The sequence below is a fragment of the Nelumbo nucifera genome, chromosome 8, assembly GCF_055504915.1.
Source record: "Nelumbo nucifera cultivar China Antique chromosome 8, China Antique-T2T, whole genome shotgun sequence".
Taxonomy (NCBI): domain Eukaryota; kingdom Viridiplantae; phylum Streptophyta; class Magnoliopsida; order Proteales; family Nelumbonaceae; genus Nelumbo; species Nelumbo nucifera.
The window spans coordinates 32,475,039-32,485,274 of record NC_142656.1 but is presented as its reverse complement, the minus strand read 5'-3'; the positions used below and the strand labels follow the sequence as shown (position 1 = coordinate 32,485,274).

Below are 10,236 nucleotides of genomic sequence, written 5' to 3'. Positions count from 1 at the left end.
CTTTCATTTAATATTCTTCTTGTACTAACAACATGGGAAAAATGAACTCTATTTGTTTTTTTTTTCCTTATTGTTATGTTCATAATTGGCATGGAAAATGAACTCTTATTGGTAAAACAGAGACTATTGTTACCTGGATGATCACCACAAATTTGGCTATTCCCAAATTTACCCATTAGCTCTTGTTTGTCATGTCCATCCTTATTTTTATTTTATCTACTCATCTTTCAGGTATTTATTTGTTAGATTATAGGAATCCATTCCTAACTTTGGTTTTGTGTTTTTTTCTTGTTTTTTTGTGTTTATTTGTTTAAAGGGTTGAATCAAGGAGTCTTGCTTGGGATTTCTTACATTTTGAATGACAAAGGTACATGGTCTTGCTATTGCATCAAATTCTTGTCTAATTTGTGTTTGTTCACTTGTTGCCCTGTAGTTATTTGCTTTATTTTCTGTTAGAGGTCTATGTCATGAGAATCTTATGATGTCTAGAAAGAATTGTAAAGTATCAATTTTTTGAAATTGCTTTTGTTGGAATGTTAACTTTATTTATTATGTTTGTATTCTGTTGAGTTAGGGTCCGTTTGGACAAATTAAAGTAGTTTTTTCTTTTGTTTTTTATGCTATAAATTAAGTAGGGGCATAAAGGTCCTTTCCCTTCTAATTATGGTCGCCCTATATATATTAATATAAGTTGGCACCGCTAGCATTGTAGCGGTACTGGTTTATGACCCCTCCTAGCAGTCGATGTGTTTGGGGTGTTTGGAAGTTAGTGGAGTGTGACTGCTAGGTCAGATCAGCTTTGAGATCACCCTAAAATCTTGCCATTTTTGGACAACCTATGCTGGTTTGTGGTCAGCTTGTGTCCAGATTGCAGTGTGTGCATGTGGGCTTCATCCTTGGTGTTTCTAGGACTGTTTGTTTGGTGATAAGAGGGATCATAAGGTGTGTGTAAGGTCTGAAAGGTGTTTGAAACATGTCCTCCGAGAATTCTGCAACTTCCGGAATTTCAGGTGATCAAAATGGAATGAGTGGCGGGATGGATATGAGTTTCCCCATGGCTGTAATCCCCTTTGATGGACTGAACTATCTTGTATGGTCTAGGGGAATTAAACTTTATATTACTGTTAGTGGAAAAATTGGATATATTAATGGTAAAATCAAGGAACCAAAGATTGGTAGTGCTGAACATGACAGATGGGACCAAGAAAATAGAGTGGTGATGTCATGGCTCTTGGTTTCCATGTTGCCACAAGTAAGGAAGACCTTTATGTGGGCTGAAACAAGTTGTGAAATATGGGAACAAGCAAAATCTACCTATTCAGAACATAGACACTATGCAAAGATATATCAATTACAAATAGAATCCTTTACTTGCAAGAAAGGAGAGAGGAGTCTCTCGGTGTATTATTCAGACTGGACATCAATTTGGAAGGAAATGGATCATAATTAAAATGTGAATTGGAAGTGCGATGAGGACGCAAAGGCCTACAAATCACTTGTTTCCTAGCAATGGGTATTTGCCATTCTTTTGGGGTTGATTCCTACATATGAATCCATGAGGGTACAAATTTTAGGAAGTAAGAACCTACCTTCAGTCCAAGAAGTTTATGCCCTAATTCAGTCTAAAGAAAGTAGAAGAAGTGTGATGAATTGTATAGAAGGGGTACAAGTTCAAATGTTGGAGGTTCTTTTAAAAAGGGAGATTTACAAAAAAGAGTGGATGACAAAGACAAACTTTGGTGCACTCGTTGTCAAAAGTCCAGGCACAATAGAGACATATGTTGGAATCTTCATGGCAAGCTGAAATGGGCTCACGAATTGAGTAAGAAGTCTCATCCGAATAAGAAGCCAACTTAGTAAAGTCAGAAGAAATATAACTCAACAGAATACAAACATAATAAATAAAGTAAACATTCCAACAGGAGACTTGTCCCATGGTACCCCAAGAGCGACACTCTAGTTCTAACCCCAAGGAAGAGATCATCAACTCCTTTTGTGACCACTTGGAATTATATGGTAGGACACTTCGCCAGATGGATTCTGGCCCTACTCCTTCCACCTCCTTTGCATCTACATTAGGTAATACAGACACTGCCTTCCATGTGTCATCTCATACATCTGATTCCCCTTGGATAATTGACTCTGGAGCCTCAAACCACATGACTGGTAAGTCAAATTTATTTCAGGCATATGACCTCTTATCTGGGAGATATAAAGAGAGATTGTCTGATGGGTCTTATTCCACCATAGCCGGTCAAGGAGCCATCTCCATTCCTCTTGGTCTTACCCTCTCTAATGTATTGCATGGCCCTAAATTACCTATCAATTTACTTTCCATTAGCAGTATTACTCATTCCTTGAATTGTTCAATGACCTTCTTTTCTTCTTCATGTTTATTTTAGGATTTGAACTCGGGGAAGACGATTGGTAGAGGAAGCAAGGTGGATGGCCTCTACATTTTGGAGAATAAAGCTGGTTTTGTGGCTACAGAGTCTTTAAGTTCTTCTAGTGAGAGTCATGCCTACTTGTGGCATAATCGTCTTGGTCACCTTTCGTTTGAGTCTTTAAAACTTATGTTTCCTGAGTTGTTTAAGTCTTTGTTAATTAGCAAATTGCAATGTCATACATGCCAATTGACCAAACATTGTAGAAATTCCTTTCCTTTAAGAAATAAAAGATCTGAATTTCCTTTTAATATTGTCTATTTTGATTTTTGGGGCCCTATTTCTCTACCTACTGAGACTGGTTATAAATATTTCATTACTTTGATTGATGACTACTCTAGATATACTTGGGTGTATCCTATGCGATCTAGAGATGAAGTTTCAAAGATTGTGAAAAGTTTTCAAAGAATGGTTTTCACTCAATTTTAAACTGAAATTCACATTTTCCAATCAGACAATGCAAAAGATTACTTCCATAGTGATCTCATAGAGTTCTTTGCTTCGGGTGGATATTTTCATTGAACCTCTTGTGCCAGGACACCTCAACAAAATGGTGTTGCTAAAAGGAAAAATCCTCATCTACTTGAAGTAGCTCATGGTTTATTACTTAATATGAATATTCCAAAACATTTTTGGATGGATGTTGTTACGTGTGCTGCATATATCATCAACCGTATGCCATCTCGGTTACTAGAGTATAAGGCCCCACATCAACTCTTGTTTCCTACATCTCCATTGTCCCCTATTCCAATGCGTGTCTTTGGGTGTCGTTGCTTCGTTCATGGCTTGTCTTCTACTCACAATAGACTCGATCCCCGTGCCACTCCTTGTGTTTTTCTTGGTTATCCGTTATCTCAAAAGGGTTACCGCTGCTATGATCTTGCTTCGCGCAAGTACTATGCCTCCATGGATGTATCATTCTTTGAGAGTCAACCCTTCTTCTCGGTTTCTCCTCAAAGGGAGAGTAGGGTTGAGGAGAAACACACTCAGGTTCAACTACCTCCTCTTCTTGACCCTTCTCCATTTCGGGTCTTTCTTCATCGCCATAGGAGTCAACAAAGTTCAAGAGCCGTGGAACCTGAAACTATGCAACCAATATCATCAGACTCTCCAAAGGTAGATCCTCCTCATCAACCAGGTACACTTGTTCCCATTGATATGCCTGAATCTCTTAAATTGATCCTCCTGTTGTTAATGATTTTGATGTTCCTATTGCTAAGAGAAAGGGTCTTAAGTCTTGTACTACTAATCATCCTATTTCTCACTTTGTGTCCTATGATCGTATTTCACCTTCATACCGTGCATTCCTTTTCCTTTCCTCTATTGACAGTGTCTCTGTTCCTAACAATGTGGCAGAAGCTTTATCCAAACCTGAATGCGCAAATGCAATGAAGGAAGAAATTAATGCCTTACACAAAAATAACACTTGGGAGTTAGTGGATCTTCCTGATGGGAAGGAACCAGTGGATTGCAAGTGTGTATTCACAGTAAAGCATAGAGTTGATGGTTCAGTAGAAAGATACAAAGCTAGATTGGCGGCCAAAGGGTTTACACAAGTGTATGGAGTAGACTATGCAGAGAGATCTTTGCTCCAGTAGCCAAGACGAATTCAATTACAATCCTCCTCTCACTAGCAGTTAACCTTGATTGGAAACTTCATCAGTTGGATATCAAAAATGCATTCTTGAATGGTGACCTAGAGGAAGAGGTTTACATGACTCAACCTCCAGGTTTCTGTGCCAAAGGTAGTAAGCAGAAGGTGCTAAATCTCTCTCTTCTCTCTTCTCTTCTCCTACCTCTCTTCTCTTCTATTCAGTTGTTAATAGCTTTTTTTGAAACTTGTGAGTCTAAAGAAGAGAGGTTGTTTTGGATATTAAGTTGTGGGAAGATTATGATTTAGTTCTTTCAAGTAGAGGTGTTGCGAGTAGTGAATTTAGGTTTTCGAAAGTGCTTCTGTATAGTGGTGTTGTTTTCACATTTAAAAATTAGGTGAAGCAAAGGATGGCCTTCTAGATGGAAATGTGGTTTTACTGATTTTAAGGTGTAACATAAATAAATGATAATTAAATAAGTAAACAAATATAAATAAAATCTGGAAACAAAATGTTTGTTGGTATGAAGAATTAATCCCAAGAATTAATAGTACTATCCAAATATTGCTTCTATTTTTGTAGAATAGAAATATATTCCTAAGGAGAAATTTGGAAAACAAATCAATTATTCCTTAAGAATAAGAAACAAAATTTATCATCTCTCAAAAACATTAAAAACAAAATTATGGCCATTCCCATCTCCCCCAATACATTGGCTTCCGATTAATGGATGTACTAGAGGAGTGTCCTCTATGTAGGAGGCACAAGGAAGCCATAGACCATTTATTTAGGAAGTGCAAATTCACTAGGAAAATTTGCGGGGAATTACCAATTAATAATATTCTGAATTCAGAGATTCAGCTTACTTAAGGCTATGTTTGGAAAGGATGCAAATAAGTGTGAATGTAAATATGTAGAGTGTAAAACGGTTCATATAAACTGTAAAGTTGGGTTAGTTTTGCACTAACAAATTTACCTTCTTACTAAACAGACTTTTAGCTGTAATGGATGCAAACATGAATTCCAATAAAACATATGCTCTTTTTTTTAATCAAAATCCCACTTGAATGCAAATTTACTTTTTTCTTTATTGATGTATTTTTACATGTTATTATCATTGTAAATATGCATTGGTCTGTTATTTATCAATGCATAAATCTAATATTGCCAAACACAGGCAAAAGTGAACCAAAGTGCAAATTTACCCTGAACCGGGATTTTCACTCCATTTGCATCGTTTCCAAACACAGCCTAAAGGACTGGGTTGTTCGCTAAATCCATCCTGCAAAACAGAGGTTAGATCACTGTTTGTAGTTTCATAAACTGCAAATCGCAGATAGCAATTTTCCCATCTGCGAAATCTCCTTCCTTGCGCTGCCATCTTCGATCCAAAATAAAATAAATAGAAAACCTAATTTCTATTAATATTACATCAGATCGAATGGCTATACATTCAGTCTAAAAAGTAAAAAAAAAATTATTTTACATACCAAATGTAATAAAAGAATCAAGAAACTGCAAAATGCAGGTTCCCTACGCCAATCAAGATTCCAATCTCCATGTCTACGAAAATTTCTAGTGAAACCCTATATCTGCGCAAATCGGGTAGAACGCCTTTTGCACATTTGTGCAGGTACAGATTCGATCCAATTTGGTTCAAGACTTGAACCTGGCTCTGATACCACTGAAGGGTAGAGATATCCATCGTATGGACGCCCGAATCTTGGGGAATAGAATGGGCGAATTTCAAAAGTTTCTCTTCATCCTACTGGGAATTGAATTCCCTATTTTAGAAAAATCATATTTTTCAAGGATCAATCTTGAACCAAGAACCGAACCAAATCTGAACAGAAACAGCAGGATAGGGATATACCTAATACGGAGAAACAGTATCTCCCAATGGAGGTGTTCACGCCCAAGGAAGGAACCAAAAAACTGCTCCCACTGAAAATGGCATAGTGCAGGATGGAGCAGAGTCAGCAGTGTTCTTCCCAAGAACCTGATCCTTCGCAAGGATCAGCAGGACGGCACGTGAGCGTAGCTTCCTATCAGTCCCTTCACAAGAAACGGATATCAAGATCCAATCGTGATTTCTCCCACTTAATTAGAGATCGAACTGGTAGGTGAGGCGGCGGCAGGAAGGAGGCGGCAAGAAAGAATTTCGCAGGGTTGCTAGATTCTTTCTTCTGTGATTTTAGCTCTGAAGAGGATGTGAATATGTGTCTTCTAAAAGCTGCCGCCCCCTCCTCCTTTTATAAGATTAAAGGGATCAGCTCCTAATCCCATTAGGAGTTGTTGATCCAAATCATATTTGGATCAGAATTCCCTCTAAGTGATAAGGGTAAACCCTTATCTTATCTGCAGATTGGATCAGCCTCCTCCTAATCCTATTAGGAGGTTTCCAGATCTGAATCACATTCAGATCTGGACTCTCTGAGTGGATAGGGTTATGACCCAATCCTATCTGCTAATCTAATCTCAGAATCCGCCCCTTACTTAACTGATCAAATCAGTCCAGTTCAAAATGGGCTTTAGGTCCAATAAGGTTATGTGCTTACTTAGCCTTCCAAACTACTGCCCAGTTGGGCTTCCTTGTATGGCGTGGCCAACAAGGCCTGGCCGAATACACTGTTATGGACAGTGCACCCACTGAAACCCATCACATGGGCTCTATGGGCCAAACACTTACCCTAAGTGGTCCCTAGGCCAAGCCACCTTGTAACACCCAGGGACTGTGGGCAGATGCAAGATTAGCCCATCAGGTATTACCCTCAATGATTTTACACTTAACCTCTCAGCCCATAATGATTAAACACTGCCCGACAAGAGAGGACCTCTCCCTCGGCTGCAAGGAACAGTGTTGCACTCTCTACTCACATGGATCCCGGGAAATAAAACCTTTTGCAAACGTTTGAAAACCATAATATATATACTTTTATATCTCATATAAAATATATTTTGCAAAACAAATCTCAACAATTGAAATCGGCTACCGGCAGTCTTGGTTTCCATCTGAGAGAGTGCATCCCGATCATTACCTTTGTCCGACAAAGGGGCTGATCCTGTCACTATGATCACCCACTCAAATGAATTCTCGGACTGTCCCAACATACCCAAGTTTTGACCCCCGCTAAGGATCTCACTGATTGGCATATCAAATACAACCCAATCCGACATCTAGTGCGGTATAATAATTGAGTCTAGGGTCAGGTGTAACTTCCCAGTTTTGCCCATCAATCTCCAAAGTACAGGGCAATACTGGAAATCTGGTCCGGTTCAAAGATTCAATTAATTCTACACTTCATGTGCCTTGGGTCTCACCCTGGTGGCTAAGACAGGCCACCCCAACATTTGGCAGCAGACCAGTGTCAGCCTTGACAGGATAAATCTCCCAGACTTATCCAACGACTGTGAACATTCTAAACTAACACGAGTCTCATAAGTGTCCAGTTTAAGGGTATTACACAGAAACACACCACTGAAACATGAATAAAAAATGTACTTTGTTCATTTACATTAAATTCATAATATACATGATTCTGATTGGAGCTAAGGGCATACAACTGTCTAACAAAATTTACATTTTTTATATTGATGTACTTTTACATGTTATTATCAATGTAAATATGCATTGGTCTGTCATTTATCAATGCATAAATCTAATATTGTTAAACACAGGCAAAAGTGAACCAAAGTGCAAATTTACCCTGAACCGGGATTTTCACTCCATTTGCATCGTTTCCAAACACAGCCTAAAGTAGTGGTTGAAATTTAAAATTGCAACTTGTAAACATCAAAACATGGCTTTGTTTTTCTACCACACTGGCAGATATCGAGGGAAAGGAACAATAAGATTTTTAACATCAAACCTGAACCAAAACATTCAATTTCATGTATAAAATATTTGTCCAAAACTTCCAATATGATGAAAATTATGGATCCCCTTGTGAGAATAGGAGCAACAGCAAGAACTAGAAAAAGATGTGCTAGAAGCCTCCTGATGAAGAATGGATTAAAACACCAACTGTGCTACCCAAAATAAGTGATGGAGGAACTGTACTTGAGGGGCGGTTTCATGACTTTGAACTACAAATGATTTTGTTGAACTTTGGAGTTTCAAACTAGGACTTGCCTGGGACTTGGGATTAAGGAGAATTGTCCTGGAATCTGATTCACTTTCTACCATTCATCTACTAAACTCAAACAGGTTGGCTCCATGGAGGCTGAGTGGTCATAAGAGAGATTTCTAAAATCACTGATAGATACTCGTGCGTAAAATTGTATCACTGCTACAGGGAGGCTAATCAATGTTTCAATTTTCTCGCAAATCTGGGATGGATCTCGAATAACTTGGCTCCATGGAGGCCGAGTGGTCTTAAGAGAGAAATTTCTAAAATCATTGATAGGAACTGCTTCTTAAAATGGCATCACTACTACAGGTTTCTCACAATTAAATCTGGGATGGACAACCTTGAACGACAGATTTTTCTCACTTGTTACTGCTTGATGTCATGGATCGGAGTGTCATGGACTAGATTGTTGTTCCTTTCTTGTTTTTGTTTTGTTTCGTAATTGATAGTTGTGTTGATGACTCCAAGCTTTCAAGTTTTATCCAAGTTGCCATCAAACATTAGGAAATTTAATAAAATTAAGAATAATTTTTCCTAAATATTTTAGCAGCCAATAAAAAGAGAAGGAGCGAGCAGCCGTTGATTTTTCAGAATACGTTCCAAAAAAAATCCATTTATTTTTGACATGGAATTAAAGGCATACTTAGCTAACCGAATTATGAAGTAAGACACTAAAATTTATTTGGACCAAGAACAATCAGCCCAGCCCATGTAAGAACAACACCACCATATACCATATATGGAAGAAGACTGAATGGACTGTAGAACTTGAGATGCAGCAGCAGCAGTTGAAAAATGAAATCAAACGCTGTTCTTAATAGAAGAACTGTAGCCATTGTCATAAAACTTGGACCACAGCATCACACCACCATAATTGGAAGAAGACCGAATAGAGGGTAGAACCTGAGACACTAGTGTGTCTGGCGGGATGTAGCCACCGCTGGGGGCTGCACTTGAATCGGCAGGCAGCCCCAAGAAGATCTGACTATTTGGAACCGACGATGTCCATTGGTTCCAAGCGCTTATAAGATTGTCAGCACTTCCGGCATACTGACATGGAGGATTGTTATAGAACTGGACCCAGACGTAATCAAAGAGGCCAGTTTGAATTGCACCATTAAGCCATGCATCTGGGTAGGGGCATTGCGGAGCAGCACTCAAGTAAACCTTAGAACCGAATCCATTAAGAGCCTTAGCCAACTCGTCCCAGTGCTGGGTCGTGCCACCCTCGATGTCAAAGTCGATTCCGTCCAGAACAGCGTCCCCTAATGGACGTGAATCTGACTGGCCTCCCAAGAAGTTGTTCCAAAGGTAGTTTGCGACTTGCTGAGCATCATCCGCAGAAGAAAGGGAGTAGCTTCCAGCGCCACCTCCAAGGGAAAGAAGCACTTTGATGCCTTGGCTCTGGCAAGCTTTTATATCACTACTCAAACCGGTGCAACCATTTGAGGTTGGGTCACAATGGCCAGCTAAATTGAGCTGTGGAGTCTGGCCATTGCCAAATGCAACTAGAAAGGCAATGTTCACAAACTGATAGTTGCCTGTGGCACATGTATCGCCCAAACTACCTTCTCCTCCGTTTTGGCCCCAATACACTGCTATTCCTCCTGCTTGTGACCTCAAAACCAGGGAAAACAAGACAACAGAAAGAAGCACAACTACTGGTCTGGCTGCCATGTCTAAGCAATTTTGTTTAGCGGTGGTGACTGGTGAGGGTGTGAAGGATGAATCGAGCGGTCTACAACTTGGATATTTATAGGCGTGACCCATCTGTGCAATAATAGAAACAACCAACCGCGTCTTGACTTGACTCACAGGCACAGACTTACGGGAGAAAACTTCTCGGAAATAGTAACTGGACTCGACTTCATGCTTTTAAACTAAAATGTCTATTTCACATTGCAAACCAAGTTTTCTTCAACGTACTGGAAACGCAAGTTATAAGCAAAATTTTTTAATGAACGGTATGCCAAATTTAATAAAACATTTTTATCTTTCACCGAAAACGGGGTAAATTGCTGAAACCATTGTTTTTAAAACCTAACCGGTGACCGAACGGGTTCAACGGTC

The 10,236-nt window shown here is 39.2% G+C and overlaps 1 protein-coding gene across 1 annotated transcript; it reads right to left on the bottom strand.

Annotated features, from left to right (window-relative positions):
- Positions 1–8,749: 8,749 nt before the first annotated feature.
- Positions 8,750–9,881, bottom strand: LOC148789830 (acidic endochitinase-like). Its single transcript, XM_088892706.1, has one exon. The coding sequence runs from the start codon at positions 9,841–9,843 to the stop codon at positions 8,968–8,970; it is 876 nt and encodes a 291-aa protein (XP_088748832.1). The 5' UTR covers positions 9,844–9,881; the 3' UTR covers positions 8,750–8,967.
- Between the last annotated feature and the right edge of the window lie 355 nt (positions 9,882–10,236).

Excerpts from the sequence above, each read along its gene's own strand:
- LOC148789830 (XM_088892706.1), bottom strand. The coding sequence starts at position 9,843 with ATGGCAGCCAGACCAGTAGTTGTGCTTCTTTCTGTTGTCTTGTTTTCC.